We start from the raw sequence: 23,563 nt of genomic DNA, 5'->3' as shown, positions 1-23,563 counted from the left end.
CTGGTCAGCACTCCAAATATTCAAAGCGAAGAGCGATAAGATCCGACTAATCTGACCAGCGATTAGCTGGCAAGAAGTCGTAGTACCTTGGCTCTCAAGTATTTGATAAACCGATTTATTTGCTGAGCAGAAATGGCTGCGCCAAAAATCCAGTAGCCCAAAATAAGGTATAACATTAGTTTGAAAACTTTATTCAATGAAATGTAATCAATTAGGCTAGACATGAACTAAGATACTAGGTCTTACTGGCTAAATACCCGGTTGAAGCTGCCACCGTATGTAATCTAGTCTGGGCTGCAGTTATCTCGAGATGTTGCATAAGAAACGTGTTTATTATAATGCATGGAAACACCATTAAGTGGTCTATAAATACGCTGATCTAATGGGCTTTGTAACCTAGGAGTGGGTTGCTATTGCACAGGAGCTGGAGAATCTTTAAGAGCATCTAGTTTGGAGTATCGCTTAGTAGAGGCCGGACGGCAGATCCGTGACCTTTGACATGGAACCCTGGGTGTGGGATCGAGTGCGGTGGGTGGGACCCTGCATCTGCCCACCGCTGGGATTGGCAAAGCCAGTGTGGTCGTGCATCCTCATCGCCAGGTTACTGGTGAAGTATATCTGCTGATTGCTGCGCGACTTCTCCCTGCCGATGGCTGCTTCGTTGAGGGCTTCCGGATGCGCGGAGGCGAAGGCCGCCTCCAGACGCTCCACGTTCTTGGTGACTCTTCGTGCCTGCAGGGCAGCCGAGATGTCTGGCTTGGGGTACTTCTGAGGTGTGTTCATGCCGGTCATGAAGAAGACCCCGTTGAACTGCTGGGCTGGCGGAGTCGGTGGCGGTGGTGCTGGGGCCTTAACCTTCACCGGGTGATGGGGAATCCCAATCACGGGTGCCGCATCCTGGACACTTTTTCGCAGGGCCTGCATTGTGGGATCGTGTTCGTCATGCCGCGCATTCATGATCACGTCCAGCAACTCGCGATTTGTGCTCGCATTGTACGCCGTGGCAGTGGCATTCGCCTCCGGCATGTCCGGCGTGGGTGATTCCATTTGGTAGGCAGCGGGCTGATCCGTCTCTGGAGCATCGTAGTCCACTTCGTCGAAGAAGCTCTGCATGGCCGCCAGTCGCTCGGCGGCATCGGGATCTCCTGGTTGGTGCACCACCATTCCATAATCCGATCCCTCCTGATCGGAGCAATCGGTGCGGGGCACCAGATGTGCCAAGGACCGGGATTTTCTGGGTGGCTGTGGTACTATGTTAACCGGGACAATGTCCTTCTCCACGGAACGATGGTGGCGCATCTTCGAGCGGGAAACACTGCTCGTCTGGCTGCTGATTTGCTTCTCGGCCTCACTCACAATGTTGTCCAGTTCCTCGATGACATCCTCAATGGTTGCCGCGTCGTCCTCATCCTCCTCGACCACCTTTCGCGATGTCTTCGCCTTGGAGGGGAGGACCAGGATGGGCACTGGACTCAGGGATGCACCCGTCTCCGAACTGCTGATGCCCTCGTCCTCGTGCTCCGAACTGTTCTGCTTGTTCTTCTTGGGTGGCGGCACCTGGCGAGGAAGCGCCACTGGCTGATGGGAGGACTCCACGGGCTTGAATTTGGACTGCTGCTGCGTGCCCTGCAGCCGGAAGATCTCACGCTGCAGTTCGGCACAACGCTCTTGGAGTCGCCGCTCCATGGACGTGAGCACGGCCTTCTCCTCGTGCAGAATCTGAACCCTTCGCTCCAGGATCACCATTTGGCTGCGCACCCGCTCCGCGTCCCTGGCCCGGGTTATCATCTGGTCCACGTCGATGTGGAGTTCGTTAAAGCGCTTCACCTCGATCTTCAGAGCATCCAACCAGGGCGAAGAGGAGGAGATGGTGCGAGCCAGGGTGCTGGCATCCAATCCTGCCTGGAAGAGCTCAGCCTGGATGTACAGACGCTGCTGAATGCTTACGGCGCTCTCAATGAATGTGTTGAGAAATCTATGAAAGATCAAGAAAGCTTAGTAATCTTTTAAACTTTTGTCCCAATGATTCGCTTACTTAACACCCGCGCACTGCAGTTCGCCTGAGCCACCGCCGCTGTTGAGGATGCCGACCAGCAACCGGAAGCGAACTGGTTCACTGCATCTTAAACGCAACGTGGACATGGCATCCGATACCGCTGTGTGCCCAGCCGAGGCTATCTTCTGACCACCACTGCCGCTGCCGAAGGGCTGGCGATCGCAGGCGGAGGCTAGCAACTGGAGCGCCAGGATTCGAGCTCGGATGCCCTGACCCGTGGCCGAAGAGGCCAGTGGCATGAGACCCACGGGTGTGTTTCCCAAACGGGCTATGGCATCCAGAGATCGCGAACAACAGATGCTCAGACATTGCCTGCAGGGGATTGAAGGATTAGACACTTTCGACTTGGGCACTTTGAGAGTTCCAACTCACAGGCAAGACAGTTCGTCCAGCAAAGCACGGCGCTGATAGCTTTGGGGATTCCTGGTCATGGCCAAGGAGCTGGAGGCTCCTGGCATTGGAGCAGGGGCATTGCTGGCCTGGGCCATTTGAATGGCGCGCAGCACTTCCAGCAAGTGGCTAATACCATCCGCTGGAGTGCCCACGAACTCCTGAACGAAGCTGCAAGGGAAATCGTAAATAAAACGAATATCTACAACTATTAATGGATCTTACCTGGGAAAGGACACTCGCAGATCAGCTCGCAACTTGGTCAGCAAATCGGTGATGGAGCCAAACTGACGCAGGGACATCTCTCTGTCGTTTTCTGGCGGAGCAGGAATGGGAGATCTGTTGGCGGGAACAAAATGGATGAAATGGATATATCAGGAACATGCACTCCAGTGCTCACTTGTACTCCGAGTGCTTGGCTGGTAAGGTGGCCGATCTGGAGGCCTCCTCCTTCGGAGTTGGACCTGTGCACACATCATATATGGATAGCTTCTTGGCCGAACCGCTGGCCTTGATGAACTTCCGCAGCGAGTGAACGTAGTCCTCGGGATTGTAGACAGGCGGACGTTGATTTTCCTAAGTGTATAGAATATTTATGTGGTGACTTGGATATATAATATGGGTAAACAACCCACTCACCTTGCTGTAAACTGGGGCCTGGGGCCAACTCTGTTCGGAGCCGCCGATCTTGTAGGAGGCCAGGGATCCATTGAGGCTGCTGGCTCCGCACTTGTTCGTCCCTGAGCTGTTGGATCCGCCTGCTTTCTGCGGGGGCACCGGACCACTTTGACCCTGGCCGGCCATCTCGCACACACTGGGAGCCATCTGGAGGTGGAGCTGCGCCGGGTGACGGGCTTGCGGATGGTGTCGCTGCAGTGTCGAGCTGTCGCTGCGTTAATTGGAAGGGGAAAACCAATCGGGTGGAGTCAATTAATGTACGTGCTTGACATGGGAGAACTTGAATTTGCATATTTAAAAAGTGGTTGTGAGGTTGCCAGTTGGGAGTTGGTAGCTGGAGTTGGAGCTGAAGTTGGGGCTGGAGTTGGGTCGCCACCACGTAACGCACCGGAAAAACAAGCCGTTAAGTTTATTGAACATTTTGAGCTGAGGCTTATCTGCAGTTGGACTTGGTGGTGCTGTGGTGATGTGGTGCTGTGGTTTCGTGCTGTCTGGACAGGTGCCTTTGCAGATATCCGCTGTCAACGACACCCAGATCGACGCCCAGTCTCGCAAGTGGGCTGCAGGCAGGTCTTGTTTGCCAGCCACTAAGCGATCCGATCGAGTCGAATTTTGATCTGTGACAGTCGCTGATTTGTTTTCAGTTTCTGCCTTCAATGCGTGGACAAAATAAACTGAGCATTTGCATTTAAATATGCTAGAAATAAAGACACTTTCACTAGCCACATGAAACAGACGCGATCATCTTGGCTGGCAGCTCCCTCTCTCGAGACCCGAGACCCGAGTACCGTTGAACCACAATCAGAGGTTAACGGTTCACATGTGGCTATGCAAATGTGGCATATGCCATTGTGTTCGGGTGGTTATGACGTGCCACTCAGGTGGGTTACCTCAGCCGGTATCAATCGGCCCATCAGTCACGTACCGCCGATGCCCAGTTATGCCGGGGAGTGGAATCCAATATGATTCTTTCGTCAGGTGCGCTTTTGCCAGCTCCGACTTCCAATCGAGACTGCCTGATTGACTGGGGCATCTACCTAGATGAGGTTCCCACAGCAGCTCACACTAAAAACACTTCGATCAATGTCAGCAGCCACTGGTTGCAGACAGGAGAAACTCCAAACTCAAAACTCAAAACACAAAACACAAAACTCGACAACGGCAGCTGCGAACCGTGTTGAAAGATCACTCAAAACAGAAACAAGGAGGCGGGGTTCGTGCTCTGAAATTTGCATAAATCAATTTGTGAGACAGAAATTGAAAACTACTCCACGAAACTGGAACTCGAATTGATAAGCCGTGAAATGGCGCCCCGGGCTAATGGCTTCGAAGAGTGCTCTCCATTAGCCGCACTAGCTGTCCAACCGATTGTGTTTACTCCAAGATGGAACCGTGTAAATTAGTTTGAAGCACTTTTCCAGGGTCATAGATTGAAAGGATATCACGACATTGGACACTGATCGGGGAACTTCAGATAGATTGACTTGGTTGGGTTTCCGGCCAGTTGAGAGACTATTGAGTTAGCATATATCATTGTGAACTCATTTTATTCAGGGTCAAAGTCAGCCTAGAAGCACTCATCGATGGACGGCAACCATCCGCTGCAGTAGTGCCACACGGCCCAGGCGGACCATCCCTGCTGGCTGAGCACCTTCTGGGCACATCTCACGGAGTTGGTGATGTCGTCTGTCAACAGGGCATTGCAGCTGAGGCCGCACTCGTTGTAGGAGAAGCGTCCATCGGCCTGGCACCAGTACAGGTCGTTGATCTGGAAGATGCCGTAGTCGTTGGATCCATCGGAGTTGGCAGGTCCCACCACCCAGGTGCGGTAGTCACTCTCGTGCTGGGCAATGCAGGTCCACTTGTCCAGCTGGTCACGAGGAACGCCCAGATTGGCCATCTCCCGGGCCAAGGAGCAGCGGTCGAGGGTGCGACCTGCCTGAGCAGAGGCGGCAATGGCCAGGAGCACCAGAGCAAAGAAAGCCTTCATGTTGATTGGGTTAAACAAAACTCTCTGAATAACTGAGCTTCTAGCTTGGGTATTTATGGAGAATCATTCCTCCAACATTCCTTGACCTATCAGCCCTTGAGTTCTGAAGATCAGATTCTGAACACTCAGAGATAGAAATATAATTAAAAAGACGCAGGCTTATAGATTTGAATAACTGAGAGCCCAAACAAGGAAAAATAAAACAAAGTATGCTATCAGTGAAATGGGCACATCAAAAGGTTTAATCTCAATAAACACAAAAAGGCAGCTGCTAAAAATGCTGCATAGTTTTCGGCTAATCAGGAGTCATCGAGATCTCAGACAGTGATAAGTTATTATCAACTGCATTGAATATCCGGTGTGAGCCAAAATAAAGTTTATTTTTGGGTTTCTCAAGTTCAATAAATTCACGGAAAAGATAGACCCCTGCAGGCAATATTATGATAAGCAAATACATAGTGGTTCTAGAAAAAAACAAGAGAGAACGCTATAGACGAGTTCCCCGACTATCTGATACCCTTTACTCAGCTAGTGGAAGTGCGAAGGAGAGTCTTCAATACTGACAGTTTTTGGCGGTTTGTGGGCGTTAGAGTGGGCGTTTTGCAAATCGATAGAAATTTACAAGACCAATACAAAAATGAAAAAAGATCAAAACATTTTTCAAAAGTGTGGGCGTGGCAGTTTTGGGCGGTTTGTGGGCGTGGCAACATGAAACTTGCGCTGCTTATGTCTCTGGAGTCTGTATGCTTAATCTCAACTTTCTAGCTTTTGTAGTTCCTGAGATCTCGACGCTCATACGGACGGACAGACGGACGGATAGACGGACATGGCCAGATCGACTCGGCTATTGATCCTGATCAAGAATATATGTATATACTTTATATATTCGGAAACGCTTCCTTCTGCCTGTTACATACTTTTCAACGAATCTAGTATACCCTTTCACTCTACGAGTAACGGGTATAACGATTGCCAAATATTCGAACTTAGATAATAACAAGTGAATATGCTACAATCAACCTGGTAGCGCTAGTGCAAGGGATACAATTTCATATTCTTTTGAGGCATCGATAAAAATGACCAAGAAAAATAATATAATCAATTAAAATCAAAACACTTTTGAAAATTCAGACCGTAATAGTCATGGACAAGACATATGATAGTATGAAGAACAACTGCAACGTTTTTCAAAAGTGTGGGCGTTACAGCTTTTTCGAATGTTGGTTGTTAAAGTGGGCGTGGCAACGTTCTGAAACAAACGTGCACAGCGCAGACGTCACTAGAATCTCTATGAAACATTCTTTTACCAGGCTGGTTACGGTCCCTATTTATTGATATTTCCCAAGCCCCAAGTACTTTCTATTTGAAAATCGTGAACTAGAATTCTAGCTAATAAGATCTGAGATGATGTAGTACGAGTTTATATGCAGTCATTTTATTTCGGATCAAAGTCAGCTTAGAAGCACTCATCGATGGACGGCAACCATCCGCTGCAGTAGTGCCACACGGCCCAGGCGGACCATCCCTGCTGGCTGAGCACCTTCTGGGCACAACGGACGGAGTTGGTGATGTCGTCTGTCAAGAGGGCATTGCAGCTGAGGCCGCACTCGTTGTAGGAGAAGCGTCCATCGGCCTGGCACCAGTAAAGATCGTTGATCTGGAAGATGCCGTAGTCGTTGGATCCATCAGAGTTGGCAGGTCCCACCACCCAGGTGCGGTAGTCACTCTCGTGCTGGGCAATGCAGGTCCACTTGTCCAGCTGGTCACGAGGAACGCCCAGATTGGCCATCTCACGGGCCAAGGAGCAGCGGTCGAGGGTGCGACCTGCCTGAGCAGAGGCGGCAATGGCCAGGAGCACCAGAGCAAAGAAAGCCTTCATGTTGATTGGGTTAAACAAAACTGTTTGGCTTGCTAGGTCTTCTAACTTGGCTATTTATGCAAAATTGCACACCCACTAGACGCTAACTTATCAGTCGTTTAGCTTGAAGCACTTGAAGATAGCAATATAATTAAGGTAGGCTGATTTAAATATTTCATTGAGGAGCAAAACAACAGCCTTATCAGCAGGACGGGCACATCGCGGGGCTCCATCTCAAAGAATACAAAAGAACCCTGCTGCTGGGGGTGCTGCATAGTTTTAGGCTTCCCCCAATCCAAATGGGTTTCACAGAGCTTTCGACTGATTAGGCACTATCAACAGCCTTGAATGCCAGGTGCTCACCTGGTTTCGTCATCGTTTGGATTGTGGCTGAAGTTCATTGAATGGAGGAGAAAGGTAGAGTAGAGACCTCGACGCGCCTTCCAACTGATTAGCATAATTGCTGTAATATCAACAATGACGCTGAATTGGCTGGCTGAATTGGCTTAGAAGGGCCCATTGAGTTCGAGTAGCCGAAAAAGATGGAGGAGCTCTGGAGCACCGCCCAAGTGGTAATCCAGATGATTAATCACACTTTCGGCCGACCATAAACCAGACCACGACCGGGGGCTAATAGCTGCAGTCAAGTGGAGCTGTTTCGCCATTAAACCACTGCCAAGTCGGACATTAAACTTGGGCCGTGCAAAAGCCGGGATGGGAATATGTCTGGGCCAGAGAAAGAGCCACTGCCACTGCTACAGCCAAATCCATAGTCGTAGTCGTAGTCATGCAGTGCAGCTTGCAGACTCGAATAGCTCGAATGCCGCACAATGAATAACGTTGAATAATTAGCCCCCACATGCAACCCCACCCGAGTTGCGTGAGCAGGGACCCACCGCGAAATGGCCAACACAATGCAATGCCTACTCTATTAGAGATAAATATTCCGAATAGCTGATGGTAGACAGACTTCAACCGACTTGGCCCGAATGTATGTATCTTTTACGCACAACGCTGAGATACACTTCACTTCGATTTATTCAGTGCGTAGATTGTCTGCTCGAGTGTAAAGAAACCGCCGTATCTGGGGGCTAAACACTTCCGTATTTTCGGGGGTACTTCAAGTGCCGTACTCGATTTGAACCAACGTAGGAGGACTTCTAGCGGCTTTCATGGTAAACAAATGATAGGCTAACCAATATATTCTACAGATATCAACTTGACTTTATCAGAGTAAATTAGCTTATGCAAAACTTACGCGAAATCTGATACATTTTTGGACCATCTGAATTTGTAGTTTACGGAACATTTACCTCAGCGGAAGAGTGAATTTAACTACCGCCTTCTTATGGGAAAGCCACCTTATTTGCCCCCTAATGATGGGTAAACAGTACTGATTGCTGATTCTACCATGTTGACTCAACTGCGACCACTTGAATGCTCTTCGAGGCTATAAATATTTCGCGACTGCTCATCGAATTACCACTAAACTCAGTAAGATGAGAGCTCTCCTTGTGATTTGTGCCCTAGCTCTGGCGGCAGTCGCCACCCAGGCCCGAACGATGGATAGGTGTTCCCTGGCCAGGGAGTTGTCCAACCTGGGCGTTCCCCGCGACCAGCTGGCCAAGTGGACCTGCATCGCCCAGCACGAGAGCTCCTACCGCACCGGCGTCGTTGGCCCGGCCAACTCCAATGGATCCAACGACTACGGCATCTTCCAGATCAACAACAAGTACTGGTGCAAGCCCGCCGACGGTCGCTTCTCCTACAACGAGTGCGGATTGAGCTGTAATGCCCTTCTGACCGACGACATCACCAACTCCGTGAGATGCGCCCAGAAGATTCAGCGGCAGCAGGGATGGACGGCTTGGTCCACCTGGAAGTACTGCAGCGGATCCCTGCCCTCGATCAACAGTTGCTTCTAGTCGGGATTCACTGCTTGATTCGCAGTTCGGCTACCAAATCAAAGTATTCTCCAAAGAAATATATAAAGCTATTTAAATATAAGCACTTATGCCGAAGTTTCTGTGAGCTGAAGACAGCTAAACCGGATAAAGTCTAACTATCGCCAGTTGGTTTCAAAAAGTTATAGCTCGCCTTTGGCTTTTTCGATGTTCATGCACTTTAAGACTCATATTTCTGGAGTGCAATTGGCTGGTGATCTTTCAGCAATTGCAAAACTGTCGCCAATGGAAATGAAAACTGTGGAGCCTTTTTGGCTCAACGAGCGGCGAAAAGTGAAATTTTATATAATGGCCCACACATAACAGAGTCATTATGACAGTTGGCCTGGCCAAAGCGACTGAAATCTATTAGACATTACGGCCGCAACGCGGAGCGTAGTCTTGGCCAGAAAGATAGAAAGATGGCAAATGGCTGGTAAACAAGTTAATTTAATTTCCAGGCATAAAACAAATTACGTATGAAAAGTCGCCGTTATCGCGCCGTTTATCTATCATGTTTGCTGCGATGAAAACTCCAATTGTGTGTGTCTCTGGTGGCGAGTGCCAACGGACTTTGGCGCGGATCGACAGCAATTTCGATTCCATTGCATCTATGGCAGAGCGGGGACGTGGACACGATGTAGGTCCATGGGATTGCCATTTGCGGCTAATCGCCGGAGATCAACTTTGCCATTTGGGGCTCGTTTAGGCCTGGCCAGATGGCAAAAGGCAACGACAAGTTGCAGCCAGCCCAGAGCCTAATGTGTTAATTTGTAGCGCTATTCTCAAGGGTGTCGCTGGAATGACATTCCGCGGATTGGACACAGCTCAGCCACTTGGACTTTCCCAATCAAGGCGGGTTCTCCGTTCTCCGTTCTCCAGAAACACCATTTCGGACAGCTCATGAGGCTAAGAAGATTCCGTGGAAATGGGAAAGTTTCTCTTCTCGCGCTGAGCCGACACCTCGCCAAATTGTTACACAAGTCCGTGGCAAAGCACACGACATACGAGTATGTACATATGTATATATGGCCAAGATCTGAAACCCAGTCTTTTTGGCATCGGATGTGGGTTTGCGTTTGTGTGGCACTCGTTCGTGGCAATCGCTGACGATGATGCCAGAGATTAAGTCACCGCTGACAGCTGGAAATGCAAAAGTTCTCATGGCAGTTCCATTTCTTCTCGCCATTTGCATTTCAGTGCTGTGCCATTTGTCTTTGGCTGAAATTTACCCACACTCACCCAGAGATAAAACCATTAGCAGAATTTAGCAACCGACAATCCCCGGGAGAAATGTGGCCACTTTTCAGCTGTCAGAGATCTCTCCACAGAGATTCCATCCCGATTTCCCAGAGCTGTCAGCTCCCTGAGCTACGGTTCGAGATCGCATCGCCCATCGCCCATCTCCGACTTTTGTCATCTTTTGATTGTCGACTGGATAGTGCACTTCGCAAAATGCCTTTTCTAAATATTAGAAAGTGCGTATAACCAATTACTACTAAATCACAAATGACCCAAGAAAAGTTTAAATCCTTTCTGATAAATCTGCATTTCAGCCTGAGTGACTTAAACTTCTTGTATTTCGTCATGCTTTTCTACTCAAAAATGAAGAATGAATTTCCTGTAGAGTAAGACACATTTTGTTTCCAGTGTACTACTGGCGACTGTCATGCTTGACGGCTTCGCGCTTGACTCTAAATTAAAATGGTTTTCTTCGGCGGGTTTTGTTTTTGGGAAAAGATTTTCCAACGCTCATTACAGTTTTCACTGCGATTCGTTGGCCGCCCGGGGTTATGTATCAACAGGCCGCAGCTGTCAAATAATATAATTAGGGTTTATGTTTCGTTGAAACTATATCGCAGTCTGTGGAGCTTGCCTTTTGACACAGTTGCGTTTTTTGGGGGGAAATGTTTATAATTTGTGAGCCGAGCTTGTGACTGGTAATTGATGCCGAAAGTGGCTCAAAGCAGCGACCAGGCCAAGTAGTGTCGCAGTTGGCCTGCCATTGACAATGGAGCCCGAAGATCATGTTAACTTAACCGGGCGGAAAAGAGTAATGCGATCATTTCGGGATTGTGCAAGTTCAGCCCGGGCCTGCGCATCCGCAGCAGACTCACCTTGTCCCATAGAAAGATCGTCACATGCCCGGTAACCAGATCCCGGTAACATGGTGCATACTCCATCCAGAACTTAGAAACTCGGATGCGCAGAGCACTCAAGCGATCTCCGGCAGTCACGTCCACACACTGTTGACTCCGGTAAATGGAAAACTCAACTGCGACGATGGCGATGAGACTTTGACTTCTGCGCCTTACGGCCATGTTGGATTCAGTGCCTCGAGGAACTCGTGCGCTGATAAAAGTGAATCCCCGCCGGTGGCCAGAGATATCCGCTATCGGACCACGCGATTTGCACCATTTGTGGCATCGGTACCATGTCCACATGCCAAGTGGAAAATTGTCTGAAGATATGTCGGCTGGAGGGGCACCATTGATAATTTAATTACGCAGCTTATCGAAATGGAAATCGCATGAGTTGCCAAATTCGATGGGCTTTCGAGAGTCCGTTTCGAGATTTTCGACTCTTTGCTATCGGTTAATACAGCGCAGATTTGAAAGGGGGTTTTTTTTGACCAATTGCATTGTGATGATATTTCGATTACTTGCTATTCAAAATAATTTGAATATTTCTTAGGAATATCCCACAACAGAAGCTTAATCTTCCCAAAGATATATCATAATATCTGGCAGTTGCGTTCTCCAGTAACCCGTTTCCCAAGCAGCCCTCCTCCAGATTCCTTCTGTCTGCCATCTACGCTCCCCAGACCAATTAGATGGGCGACAAACCAAGTGTAAACCTCATCCTCCTCGAAATGCGGTGAGTCGGTTCCAACGTCGTGTGGTTATCTGTGGACCATCATAACTTAACGCTAGAGTGACTTCCAGCAATTGTTTTAGCCTGACCCACGCAATGTCGCTCCAGAGGGCGGCGAACCTCAACCTCGGGGCAATTACCTATTACTTATGCACTTCCAGGCCCACTTGTGCTAATGTGCTCAGATTATAGGAAACACTCTTCACCAGGGGCCTTCTGGTCCCCTTTCCCATTCCATTCCATTCCTTTCCTATCCACGCTATCCACAACTGGAGGAAGCCAGGAATGGCATGAGTATAATTTTCCGGTCTTTGGTTTCCTGCTTTGTTTTAGCCTGTTCCTCAGGTGATCAATCCCACAATTCCACAACCCCGCTACCCAGAGGGTCTTTGTCTGTGCGTTTCCACTCTGCCACTTCCTTTGGACAATCTCTGGGTGCTCGTTCCCGTTCCCGTTCTGAGAAGCTGAGATGCCCAGGTGCCCAGCTGAAGTACGTTTATCACCAGAGTGAGAGACCTGAGAGACCTGGCTACTTGTGTAATTTATTGCCCACTGCGCTAGGCCACATTAAGAATTCATTGACCGGCTCAACCCAAAGTCATCGGCCTGTGGAAAGGCGAATGGAAGGGAAGCTGCTGCTCTTTCTTCGATTTTCTCCCATTTAGAAAGCGTGTGGAGAAAGACAACAGCCAAAGAATCTCGCAGCCATTGGAAACGCTTAGAACTGTTAGCTTCTCAAGACGAAGAAAAATCTTAACGCATTGGATAAGATATTATGATATAATATATCACCACCCAGTGAGTAATGTCTTTGGTAATCTTTAGGAACACATCGAATCTCCAGATTAGATCGATGTTGAGTGAAACCAAACTACCATGGCCAAATATATCTTTGTCTTAGGGAAAGCAGATTCAAAAGTCCAGAGAGACAGAAGATTAGATCAGTATAGACATGGTCTATACATGCGCTTGATTAACAAAAAAAAGAAAACTTATTCAAACACCCAAACAATTGGCATGTACGCAATAATTTGATAAGCTGCTCGGGGATTTTTCTTCGTTGATAAATTGAAGTGTTTTAATTGGTCTGCTATCGAAGATTGAAAAAGGTTCTTCTCGCAACGAAGTGCAGTAATTTGTGGGGTTTAAATTCGTTTTTTAATGATTTGAAGTGAAGATGAATCAAGGATCACTTTCTCTCAGCTGAACATCCGAATTACACCCCAAGGCACTGAGATTCCAATCGTTGAATAATTGCAAAACGTGGGCAAAGTATTTGTTTCGTGGACACCTCAGGCTATGAGTAATTCACTATGTTTATTAGCAGCCCAAAACAGTCTTTATTTTAGCTGTGCGGCCATTTTTGGCCAAGTTATGGCCAAAAAGCCGATTGAAAACATCCGATTTTTTACAAAAAATATTTTTTTCGATTTTTTGATCAAAAATAATCCGTTTTTTTTCGATAGCAGTAAAAATAGTTGTCCAAAAGTGGAATGCCATACCGTTGAATTTGTAACAAATCATTATAGATAGATATATATACATATACATAGATACAACATTATTGTTTTTGAAGCTTTGCAGTTGACTTTTGAAGTACACAAGTCGGAAGTTTAGCTTGAGGCCTTTTGCGTTTAAGTTTCAAATTGTCAAACTCGCGTTCTGCACTCAAGAGACACCAGTTTTTCTGGTTTGGGACGAAGTCGAAAAGCCAAGTCCAAGCCCAATGGAATTATAATGAATGTGCCTAGGAGAGGTTATTATTTGACTTTGACCCGCTGACAGGCGTCGCCTCGAGTTTACTTTCTTTTGGAAAAGAGTTGCGAAAAGCGACTAGCTAATTTAATGGACAACCGATGCTTTTGTCTTTGTTTGTTTTCAAAATGTTTATTTTCGCCGCATATATTATTGCCTTTTTTTGCTGAAGAGACACCTTCAAGTTGATTAGCGAATTTCAATAAAATTCTGTTCAAAACTTAGAAAGTGATCTGCCTAAGCAAAACTTTGTGATACATTCATCAAAGTTAAGTTAATTTCGGTTTATTTATGGGTGTTTAGGAAATATTTAAGGTGAAATTTAAAACAAGTTGGGAATTGGCTTTCTTGTGAGCCGAACTCGCTCTTTATAAGCCCATAAACAAAAAGGTATTATAAGGTATTTGTAGAAAAAAACTTTTTTTGAAACATTTGCAATAGAAAGACCGAGGAGGGATATTCTTTTGAGCAACATTTTATTCAGTATCGGAGTCGGTTTAGAAGCACTCATCGATGGACGGCAACCATCCGCTGCAGTAGTGCCAGGTGGACCAGGCGGACCATCCCTGCTGGCTGAGCACCTTCTGGGCACAACGGACGGAGTGGGTGATGTCGTCGGTCAGGAGGGCATTGCAGCTGAGACCGCACTCGTTGTAGGAGAAGCGACCACTGGGAGGGGAGCACCAGTAGTAGTCGTTGATCTGGAAGATGCCGTAGTCGTTGGAGCCGTTGTAGTTCTCGGGACCCACCACTCCGGTGCGGTAGGAGGACTCGTGCTCGGCAATGCAGGTCCACTTGTTCAGCTGGTCGCGGGGAACGCCCAGGTTGGACATCTCGCGGGCCAGGGAGCAACGGTCCATGGTGCGGGCGAAAGCTGGGGCGGCACAGGCCAGGGCAAGCAGAACGATGAAGGCCTTCATTGTGATTTGAATACCAAAGTAAACTGATGGAGAAGTCCTCGCAATGGGCGCTTTTATACCCTTTATTAGGGGGAACGTAGAAGTGTCGAGTTGTGATAAGGTGATCAGCATATGGCGGCTGTCAATCGCCTCTTCATTAGCCGTGAAAACTCAGCGATAAGGACCTAGTGTATCGTATGGTTCAAAATCAGATACGTACGCAGCCTTATCAGCAAAGTTTGTTTACAGATTTAGCGTTACCGTTGGCCATTTTCAGTGCGTGCTACTGTGATTACTTTAACTGGGATGGAAAGCCGTTTTAAGAGGGGGGGAAGAACAGCTATGGCGGCTTCTTGTGCAATCTCTGAAGATTCGTGGTCATTATCCTAACAGTATCACACTCAAAGTTCGGCTGACAATTAGCGACAAAATGTATGCAAATGAGGTTTAATTGGCCGGGGTCGATTGTCAGGTCCACAGGCACAAAGTTCCAAAGAGAACTCATGCATATGCAATGAGGTCTGTTTTGGACGTCAGAAAATTCTTCTTCTAAGCCAGAACTGTTAGCTGACACACTTTGGGCATAGAAAAGCCATTAGTTATACGGCGGCGATTCAATAAATCAGCAAAAAGTAAAAGTGATAAGCATTCTCCACCGACAAAAGAATCGACAACTCATCTCGCCGATGAGAGCTCACAAACCAGCATTCATTTATGCATTCATCTATAATTCATGGGACTCTAAGAAGGTCACGCTGGCAAGCTGGGGAGCTGTGGAGCTGTGGATCTCCAACCACCTGAAACGACTTTGTCTTAGGGGCTCCCTTGCCCCCCAACAAAAATCTCCCAACTGACATCTTTCGAATGCCCCAACAGAAGCCTTTTGTCATTTGTCTTTGCTGTTAGCCACACGCGAAAGGTTAACAACTTTCTTGCCATTGCACAAATCAGTGGAAATCTGGGCTCCCAACCTCCCAATCTCCCCTCACTTGGCATTTGGCGTCTGGTTGTAGGCCCACTGGTAACCCCAAGGAGTACCGCTAAGAGCCCCTCCTCGCAGACGCGAATGGGGTTAATGTAACAGGCCGCAGTTTGCATACTTGTGGTCGGGTCGTTAGTCAGACTCTGACTCAAACTCCATCCATCTATCCACCGAGAAAGCCAAGAGCAGCCAGGTTGTTGTGACTGCTGATGATGTGTGGTAGCCTTGGGCGCTCTGAAGAGCCAGTGGCTTTGCGATTGAACGCATGCCCGTTACGCCAGATAAACCAGCCCGCACCAAATAGAGTTCTTTGGGCCTCCAGAGCTCGGACCCTCCATCCAGATACCAGCTACAGCTCACTTAGGCGCACCAAAGTGGAGCTTCTGCCCACCAACGACTCGTGATGATTGCCCACTCCAAAAGCTAGCGGAGATGCTAACAAGGTTAATGGCCAGCGTTTAAGCCGCTAAATTAATACCACTTGCTCTAAAAACCCAAGGGTCTTCTTGCTGAGATGGGGCTAATCTACGTTTTAACTACGTCTATGCTCAAGATTCTTTAGGGAGCGGCTTGAAACCATTTAGTAGTAGCTGATAAGCGATGTAGATTGATGAGTTTGCGTCTGGCCATTTGTAATAGCCAGTTATTTACTGTCTCGTGTGCACTTGCGATAATAAAAGCAGCTAAAGACTTCGGCGCACACTTGAGATAATAACATTGTGAAGATCTACCAGTTAAGATAATACCGCCCTATAAAAGCACTGCCCACGCTCCCTCCCGACATCAGTTTCAATTCGAATCATGAAGGCCTTCATCGTTCTGCTTGCCCTGGCCTGTGCCGCCCCAGCTTTCGCCCGCACAATGGACCGTTGCTCCCTGGCCCGCGAGATGTCCAACCTGGGCGTTCCCCGCGACCAGCTGAACAAGTGGGCCTGCATCGCCGAGCACGAGTCCTCCTACCGCACCGGAGTCGTGGGTCCCGAGAACTACAACGGCTCCAACGACTACGGCATCTTCCAGATCAACGACTACTACTGGTGCTCTCCTCCCAGCGGTCGCTTCTCCTACAACGAGTGTGGCCTGAGCTGCAATGCCCTCCTGACCGACGACATCACCCACTCCGTCCGTTGTGCCCAGAAGGTGCTCAGCCAGCAGGGATGGTCTGCCTGGTCCACCTGGCACTACTGCAGCGGATGGTTGCCATCCATCGACGATTGCTTCTAAGCCGATTTCGACCCCTATTAAAACGATTGCATAAAACTGAATCTGCTGTTTCTGTACCTATTACATATTCGTAATGAACTGCAATTGGATATTGAACAATGTTCGAATGTTTGATATGGCTAACCAAATTAGAACTCTTAATGCATTTTTTGGGGAAACTAAATTAGATTTCACTCTTCTAGTCTACAAGCCTTAAGTTTAACGTTTTAATTGGTTCGTTTGTTTAAAACACTTTCCAATCTGATAAACAGAATATGCTTAATTTAAACTGGCTTATCTGAGTGATAAAGCCATAAATATGAGTGCGAGGCTAGAAACTTGGCACAGCCAGCATAAAATATATATATTTTCGCCAATAGAAAGTAAACTTAATGCTTCGCCTGACAGACAGCCACAAATTGACAGCGGGTCAAAGCCAAATAATATGCAGACGCAGACAAATTCATTATAAGTCCAATCAGCTTCGACTTGAGGCCCGAACCAGTCAAACTGGTAGCTCAATGACTCCAAATTTAAATATGCAAACACCACCAGCGAATAATGCAAACTTCCGTCTCCAATGCGAAAGAACTTAAAGCCGGCGAATAAAAAATAATGTCATAACGATTATACAAATTTCGGAGCCTAGGGCCTCCTCGAAATCGAGCTCACGATAGGAGACTATTAAACGAATCGAAGCTTACGGCCCTAGGGCACAATTGTGGCTTGGAAGATATCAAAATTAGGAGAAAGCTGGTCAAAACAAAGGAATTAAGCTCTTAACTTGGCTTTCCTGCAAATCGGCGAAACGAATTCCGAACGCAGTAAATACCATCCCAGAAATACTTTTCAGCTTAGTTATACAAAGAGAAGGTTTGTCCAACCGTGTGAAGAACCAAAGGATTTAGTTTTATGCAATCGGTTTATTCAGGGTCGAAATAGGTTTAGAAGCAGTCATCGATGGACGGCAACCATCCGCTGCAGTAGTGCCAGGTGGACCAGGCAGACCATCCCTGCTGGCTAAGAACCTTTTGGGCGCACCTCACGGAGTGGGTGATGTCGTCTGTGAGGAGGGCATTGCAGCTCAAGCCACACTCGTTGTAGGAGAAGCGACCGCTGGGAGGAGAGCACCAGTAGTAGTCGTTGATCTGGAAGATGCCGTAGTCGTTGGAGCCGTTGTAGTTCTCGGGACCCACCACTCCGGTGCGGTAGGAGGACTCGTGCTCGGCGATGCAGGTCCACTTGTCCAGCTGGTCGCGGGGAACGCCCAGGTTGGACATCTCGCGGGCCAGGGAGCAACGGTCCATGGTGCGGGCGAAAGCTGGGGCGGCACAGGCCAGGGCAACCAGAACGATGAAAGCCTTCATGATTCGAATTGAAACTGATGTGGGATCCCTGTGGACAGGGCGCTTTTATAGCCGGAAAATTATCAACCCGTGGTGTTATCTGATGAGTATTTTCAATTGATGGGCGCGGGTAATCTGGACGGGTCGCACAGAATCGGCTGGGAATCAGACCATACTGATAATTCCATTGATAATTCGAGTGGAGTATTCGATAATATGAATGAAGTCTTACGGAAACTCGACGGTGAATCCCCTCGCAGTTGCTTTGACGTCTTCCAAGTTTCGAGTCCACCTGCTCTAAATGGATGCAAATTGGTGGAAGCAGCTTTGCTGATACGGAGGACTGTTTGTCTGGCCAATTGCCCTTTTGATCTCAATTATGGCCCTTCAGCCCCTCGGCTCGGTGGTGGCCCATTGGCTTCAATTAGTCTGGGCCCAGCAAAGGCCCGAAGCTCAGGGCCCCTCTATGCCATTATTGCCCCAGTGCGGTTACCCAATACCAATACCAATACCAATCCCAGTACCAGGCAACAATTGCTTCATTTGTCAGGGCCCGTCAAGGTGTCCAACATCTGCTGATGGAGTGACTAATGTGGCTGCGATGCAGTTTTGAAAGAAGGAAGACTAAGTCCATAAGTGTATAAGTCGTAAGTCCATAAGGAGGTGCCAAAAAGAATGGCCATGCCACCGCAAAATCGCGTGAAGAAAGAAAGAAAGAAATTTCTTTTTCGGGCGAAGAGTAAGGCTGAAAGTAAGTTGGCCACTCACTGGGTTGCGTGTAGCCATTAGCCACCTACTCCTCCTTCTTCTCCGACTCCTCCCTTTGGACTCCAGAGCGTGGCCAATGCATAAGCTGTTTAACAATTGTTAAATCAGACCGGAACAGATTTTTCTGTAGTTCGGCACACAGTCGCTTTTTCATTTTTCGTTTTTCAGTTTTTTTTTAGTTTCTGAGTTTGAGTTTTTTCAGTTATTTTGGGCCTCTACTATGACTGTTATTTATTTATTTACAATCTGGTTTCTTTGTGGCCTCTTCTTTGTCTTCTCGCATCTGGACAAAGTGGCATTGTTACTCGGATTGGGGCTGCTCCACAGGCTTTGAAGTCTCGTGCCGCTGCCAATTCAATTTTCACTTCAATTTCCATGAGTACAGTTAACAGTTAAACGTAATTTGTTTTCATACTTTTATAACGCACACGCACCGATCTTAACGACTTCTATTTTTTTCTTTATGGGTTCTTTTTCTCGGAATGCCCGCGAGTTTCTATCTAAGTTGCTGGCGTGGGCGTCACAGTTCAATGTCAGAGCTGCCCACATGGGGATTTACATACGTATCTAGATTTGGGCAGCAGTTAAAAGAAAGTCGGAGCCCATTAGCATAAGGCCGTGTGCATAAGACCGAAAGAGGCAAAAGAGCAGATCCCATCTGGATCTTGACCAAGTGGGTCTCTCCGACCACAAAGTGGCCAACGAAAGCCTGACCCTCTGGCTTAGTTGGGTGAAAACTGGCTTACCTATTTCGCCTATTCCCGCCGGGCTCCTCGGTTCCTGCTCCAAATTGTTGCTACAGCTACAGCTACAGCGAATTGACACGATTCCGAATTGGGCCACAGCAGAACGTTCTCAAACACAAATTCGATGGCTAGCATCTACTATCCACTACTGGCATTCTACTACCAATCCAGCCGCGTTGCTCTTGGCGTCGTCATCGAGCAGAGGCACAAATTGAGGAGATTAGCGCGGAGCAAGAACCACTCTTATTATTATGGTAGATGCTGCAATAGGCCAGTTGGGGCCAGTTCTTCTAGCCGGGTCCAGTACTCGTTTTACCGTTAGCAGCAGAATGCACTCCACTCGCGATGCTGTTAGCCGAGAAGAGCCGCGCGGGAGAGATAGTAGGTTGGGGACCGGGGCCAATAGCGCACTTTTCTATCCAATCAAACTCGTTTCTTCCGAGAATACACAATAGGAAAACTCATATCGCGTAATCGTCAGTGACACTCAACGTTCGAGAGCTATTGCAGCCGGGATTGGAATGGAGGTTCACTACCGCTTGGGATCACAGGATCGTCGATTGAACTTGGCTAGACCTCTGGAACATCTAGCTAAGCCATCGCTCGCCCAATCGCCAACCAAAGCCGAGATTCACGTTCGCTCTTGCGCTCTACACGTCCGCCCCGAACCAAAGTCACGCACCAACTAATCCGAAGTGGAAACCCTGGCCTGAACCCAAGACGAGCTTCAAGCCGAAGTGATAGCTTGATAGCCGAAGCAGAGATCGCAAAGAGAGAGCGAATTCTCCCTAGAGTGTTGTATAAGACCCTCTTTATAAGACTTGCGAGCTGGCGAGCAACGGTAGCAGCTGCACACCTCCGAATTAATGAAGACTGTCAGGCGCCTGAGGGAATCTTCGATTCTCGGAGCACGACCACAAACTGTGATTAGTTGGTTACAAGAATGTGGAATCGGAATCCCATGCCCCATTAGAAATGAGCCTCATTTTGCCAATTCAGAGTGCCTCTACCAAGGAATCGAAATCGCAGTTAGGAAGAGTTGTCGAAAGCGGGCCTTATTATTACTTAATGATCTGGTGGCTTAGGAGTTAAATATTTCCATAATGTATAATCAGCGATATTTCATGATTGCGGGTTTTACTGTGCTTGGGGGAAAAGTAATACTACTGGTAATGGCACTAAGGATAAATGAATTACCCAACTTATGCATGCTAGTCAGCCCAAGTTAACCTAAGCTACCAGCGTTAGTATATAGAACTTCAGAAGATTGTGTAGTTCAAAGAGCAGATGCTGGCGTTATGCAATCATTTTATTCTATTCAAAGTCGGCTTAGAAGCACTCATCGATGGACGGCAACCATCCGCTGCAGTAGTGCCAGGTGGACCAGGCGGACCATCCCTGCTGGCTGAGGACCTTCTGGGCGCACCTCACGGAGTGGGTGATGTCGTCGGTCAGGAGGGCATTGCAGCTGAGACCGCACTCGTTGTAGGAGAAGCGACCGCTGGGAGGAGAGCACCAGTAGTAGTCGTTGATCTGGAAGATGCCGTAGTCGTTGGAGCCGTTGTAGTTCTCGGGACCCACCACTCCGGTGCGGTAGGAGGACTCGTGCTCGGCAATGCAGGTCCACTTGTCCAGCTGGTCGCGGGGAACGCCCAGGTTGGACATCTCGCGGGCCAGGGAGCAACGGTCCATGGTGCGGGCGAAAGCTGGGGCGGCACAAGCCAGGGCAACCAAAACGATGAAGGCCTTCATGTTTGCAGTGTTCAGAAACTGATGTCCGTGGAGGGAAGGCTTCGTGATTTTATAGCCGAGTCCTCCGCTGATAGGCAGTTATCGCACACACGCTTACTGATACGGACTCCATTTTGGCGCACCGATTGATAATTTAAATTTGGTCAAACCAGAAAAAGTTTGGCAGTAGCTACGATAGATTTCGTATGCAGGGTTTTTGTAAGCAAACACTATTTCGAAGAAATTAATCATGAAGATTACCCAACATATGACCATTTACCACTTATCACTTTTACTATGAGATGACCACGAAAAACAATTCTCCTACCAATTTTTCATATCAAAAGCCAATATAAAATTGGACTTGTGGAATTCATAGCTCATATAAGACAAATAAACTTTCAGTCTAAATTCAAGCAACGTTTTTCTTTGAATAATGTTGCTTATACTTTTGTTCAGCATGAAAGTATGCAATGCATCTTCCATTTACCTCTGACAAAAGCTGCCTGCTATGTGGATACTGGGTTTGAATAATCGTTGGATTTGCTCACCTGCCAAGTATCGACTTTCCCGCCTCGTACATGGAGTCCAGGGAAAAGTCGTCGCCAATTGAGCTGTAGACATTTGTCTGTGTCCCGGTGGTGTCCACATCGCAGTAGCTGCAGCTGCAGCACGAGTACTGGGAGCATAACGACGAGGCGTCCAAGTCGGTGATGCCAATGGAGCATTCTTCATCCAGAGCCCGCGGCTGGAGTTCAATATCCACGGCCACGGGCGCTTCTTTTTGAGGGGAATTTCCTCTGGCCGAACGACTGCGTGAAGTTGAGGAATTAGCAAAAGTGTAACGAGTAGTGTCATAGAACTCTGAAATCCTCTAATTGGAACAAATGAAGTCTTACCTCTTGGTGCGTGAGTCCATCGTGTCCATGACCACGTTCCAGGTGCGGTGTATCAAGTAGAGCAGAAAGAGCACCCTCGACGTCTCTCCATTGTGCGGCGTTGCGTTGTTGGACGCATTCTGTCCAGCTCCCAAGCAACTGCTCGAGCCCAAGCGCTCCTGGTCGCTGCTCTTCTGGTGGCTCTGGTGGGGATCACTGCTCTGGTGCGGATGGCGGGCGGGCAGGGTCTTCGATCGGTACTCGTTCTGCAGACAGTACTCCCTCTTGTGCTGCTGATAGCGGCGGCGGGTATTGAACCTGGAGTTACCCTCGCCGGCGGCTCCCTCTCCGGCTATGTCCGCGCCTCTACTGGATGCAATGCGGTTGCCCATCTTACAATGTCGTGGATCGGCGCCTGTCAAACATTGCCTAATGTGACATGGACATGGACAACATATGTTAGTTGAACGACTGCATGGATGCGAATACGAGTTCGACTATCGGAGCTGACACAAATCTCGCAACCAGTTTGCCATTGGCTGGCGAGGAAAAAAGTGAAGTGGCCATCGGAATTGGGTCAGCAACGAGTTCTTTTGGGGTCGTCTTAGAACAAATGCCTGTAGATGGCTCTTCGGCTGGATGTTGCAATTATGATAAACTATACATCCCATCCAGCCATTGGCGAAATGATGGATTGCATGGACCAGTTTGGACATGATCCTGGACAACCAGAGTGCTCATCTGCGAGGCGTGGATGCTGTCATTTCGTGGCACATCTAATGGCACGCCATCTATCATTCGAAGGAATCCAGGCCAGCCAATCTGCACCTCATTAGCCGGCAATACATCAAATTGGCGCCCTTGCCCGATTTGTTTGCCCATCACTTGTGGCTTGACCCGAGTAACACCCGAATCGAACTGTATTCTGGCTATATGGAAACCGCATATATACACTCTTATCTGCTGCGGCCCACTGACGTAGCAAACGTGACCGCTAAATGACAAAACACGATCGCAGAGCGAACCACGGGCACTATCAGTGGACACCAACCGAAAGAGGGCTGGACTTATCAGTGGAGTTATCAGCACAGTGAAAGGTGCTCTGGATGGACTGCCCTACCTGTTCTACCACTTACAAGAAGGGATTATCTTAATCGGCCCCCAATTCGTTTGTTTAGGCATAAATTATGGGACAACTTTCTTGGCGGTTTCCGTAGAGAAAGAATATGTAAATGCGAGCCATAAAATGGAGCATGGAGCAGCAACCAGTTATTTTAGGGTCCGAGCCCAATAGAACCTTTTACTGCCAGCGAAAGTGACGACAACGAAGTGGAAAGTTGGCTGGCGTTCATGGAAAAGCGTTCATTGTAGCGCACATTGACTTAGGTCGTTAAGCGGAGGCGCTACTGTAGTGAACTAAACACAGTAGTAAATATGCCTTCCTGACATGCGCATTAATCGTGAGA

At 48.1% G+C, this 23,563-nt stretch overlaps 9 protein-coding genes across 11 annotated transcripts in view; 3 read left to right on the top strand and 6 right to left on the bottom strand.

Annotated features, from left to right (window-relative positions):
• LOC120449720 (tryptophan 5-hydroxylase 1) overlaps positions 1–23,563 on the top strand; it is a 45,683-nt gene that overhangs the window by 6,868 nt on the left and 15,252 nt on the right. The window lies entirely within an intron of this gene.
• LOC120449715 lies at positions 176–23,013 on the bottom strand. 3 transcript variants are annotated; one of them, XM_039632336.1, is made up of 8 exons: positions 22,119–23,013; positions 21,771–22,031; positions 3,086–3,335; positions 2,847–3,022; positions 2,672–2,785; positions 2,429–2,617; positions 2,036–2,368; positions 176–1,975 (listed from the first exon to the last, which is right to left on the bottom strand). In XM_039632336.1, the coding sequence occupies exons 1-8, from the start codon at positions 22,487–22,489 to the stop codon at positions 463–465; spliced, it is 3,207 nt and encodes a 1,068-aa protein (XP_039488270.1). In that variant the 5' UTR covers positions 22,490–23,013; the 3' UTR covers positions 176–462. The 3 variants fall into 3 exon arrangements, with proteins under 3 accessions (XP_039488270.1, XP_039488271.1, XP_039488272.1); XM_039632337.2 differs by lacking the exons at positions 21,771–22,031; positions 22,119–23,013 and adding an exon at positions 19,489–20,251; XM_039632338.1 differs by lacking the exons at positions 21,771–22,031; positions 22,119–23,013 and adding an exon at positions 11,033–11,152.
• On the bottom strand, positions 4,645–5,149 carry LOC120449730 (lysozyme S). Its single transcript, XM_039632359.1, has one exon. The coding sequence runs from the start codon at positions 5,112–5,114 to the stop codon at positions 4,692–4,694; it is 423 nt and encodes a 140-aa protein (XP_039488293.1). The 5' UTR covers positions 5,115–5,149; the 3' UTR covers positions 4,645–4,691.
• Positions 4,645–7,038, bottom strand: LOC120449731 (lysozyme S). Its single transcript, XM_039632360.2, has 2 exons — positions 6,571–7,038; positions 4,645–4,691 (listed from the first exon to the last, which is right to left on the bottom strand). Exon 1 carries the CDS (start codon positions 6,991–6,993, stop codon positions 6,571–6,573), a length of 423 nt encoding a protein of 140 aa, XP_039488294.1. The 5' UTR covers positions 6,994–7,038; the 3' UTR covers positions 4,645–4,691.
• On the top strand, positions 8,450–8,979 carry LOC120449729 (lysozyme P). Its single transcript, XM_039632358.2, has one exon. It carries the CDS (start codon positions 8,472–8,474, stop codon positions 8,895–8,897), a length of 426 nt encoding a protein of 141 aa, XP_039488292.1. The 5' UTR covers positions 8,450–8,471; the 3' UTR covers positions 8,898–8,979.
• Positions 14,002–14,488, bottom strand: LOC120449726 (lysozyme A/C-like). Its single transcript, XM_039632355.2, has one exon. The coding sequence runs from the start codon at positions 14,462–14,464 to the stop codon at positions 14,042–14,044; it is 423 nt and encodes a 140-aa protein (XP_039488289.1). The 5' UTR covers positions 14,465–14,488; the 3' UTR covers positions 14,002–14,041.
• Positions 16,200–16,690, top strand: LOC120449734 (lysozyme A/C). The gene has a single exon (XM_039632365.2). The coding sequence runs from the start codon at positions 16,227–16,229 to the stop codon at positions 16,647–16,649; it is 423 nt and encodes a 140-aa protein (XP_039488299.1). The 5' UTR covers positions 16,200–16,226; the 3' UTR covers positions 16,650–16,690.
• Positions 17,532–18,019, bottom strand: LOC120449732 (lysozyme A/C-like). The gene has a single exon (XM_039632361.1). The coding sequence runs from the start codon at positions 17,993–17,995 to the stop codon at positions 17,573–17,575; it is 423 nt and encodes a 140-aa protein (XP_039488295.1). The 5' UTR covers positions 17,996–18,019; the 3' UTR covers positions 17,532–17,572.
• On the bottom strand, positions 20,523–21,255 carry LOC120449733 (lysozyme A/C-like). Its single transcript, XM_039632364.1, has one exon. It carries the CDS (start codon positions 21,238–21,240, stop codon positions 20,818–20,820), a length of 423 nt encoding a protein of 140 aa, XP_039488298.1. The 5' UTR covers positions 21,241–21,255; the 3' UTR covers positions 20,523–20,817.

The sequence above is a fragment of the Drosophila santomea genome, chromosome 3L, assembly GCF_016746245.2.
Source record: "Drosophila santomea strain STO CAGO 1482 chromosome 3L, Prin_Dsan_1.1, whole genome shotgun sequence".
Taxonomy (NCBI): Eukaryota; Metazoa; Arthropoda; class Insecta; order Diptera; family Drosophilidae; genus Drosophila; species Drosophila santomea.
Note: the sequence above shows the minus strand (reverse complement) of the source record. Positions and strands in the feature narration are given on the sequence as shown.

Coding starts and splice junctions, on each gene's coding strand:
- LOC120449730 (XM_039632359.1), bottom strand. CDS start 5,114: ATGAAGGCTTTCTTTGCTCTGGTGCTCCTGGCCATTGCCGCCTCTGCT.
- LOC120449733 (XM_039632364.1), bottom strand. CDS start 21,240: ATGAAGGCCTTCATCGTTTTGGTTGCCCTGGCTTGTGCCGCCCCAGCT.
- LOC120449731 (XM_039632360.2), bottom strand. CDS start 6,993: ATGAAGGCTTTCTTTGCTCTGGTGCTCCTGGCCATTGCCGCCTCTGCT.
- LOC120449729 (XM_039632358.2), top strand. CDS start 8,472: ATGAGAGCTCTCCTTGTGATTTGTGCCCTAGCTCTGGCGGCAGTCGCC.
- LOC120449726 (XM_039632355.2), bottom strand. CDS start 14,464: ATGAAGGCCTTCATCGTTCTGCTTGCCCTGGCCTGTGCCGCCCCAGCT.
- LOC120449732 (XM_039632361.1), bottom strand. CDS start 17,995: ATGAAGGCTTTCATCGTTCTGGTTGCCCTGGCCTGTGCCGCCCCAGCT.
- LOC120449715 (XM_039632336.1), bottom strand. CDS start 22,489: ATGGGCAACCGCATTGCATCCAGTAGAGGCGCGGACATAGCCGGAGAG. Junction 3,336..21,770: donor GGAAAGTCGATACTTGGCAG/GTGAGCAAATCC, acceptor CAATTAACGCAG/CGACAGCTCGACACTGCAGC. Junction 2,369..2,428: donor CTGGACGAACTGTCTTGCCT/GTGAGTTGGAAC, acceptor AATCCCCTGCAG/GCAATGTCTGAGCATCTGTT.
- LOC120449734 (XM_039632365.2), top strand. CDS start 16,227: ATGAAGGCCTTCATCGTTCTGCTTGCCCTGGCCTGTGCCGCCCCAGCT.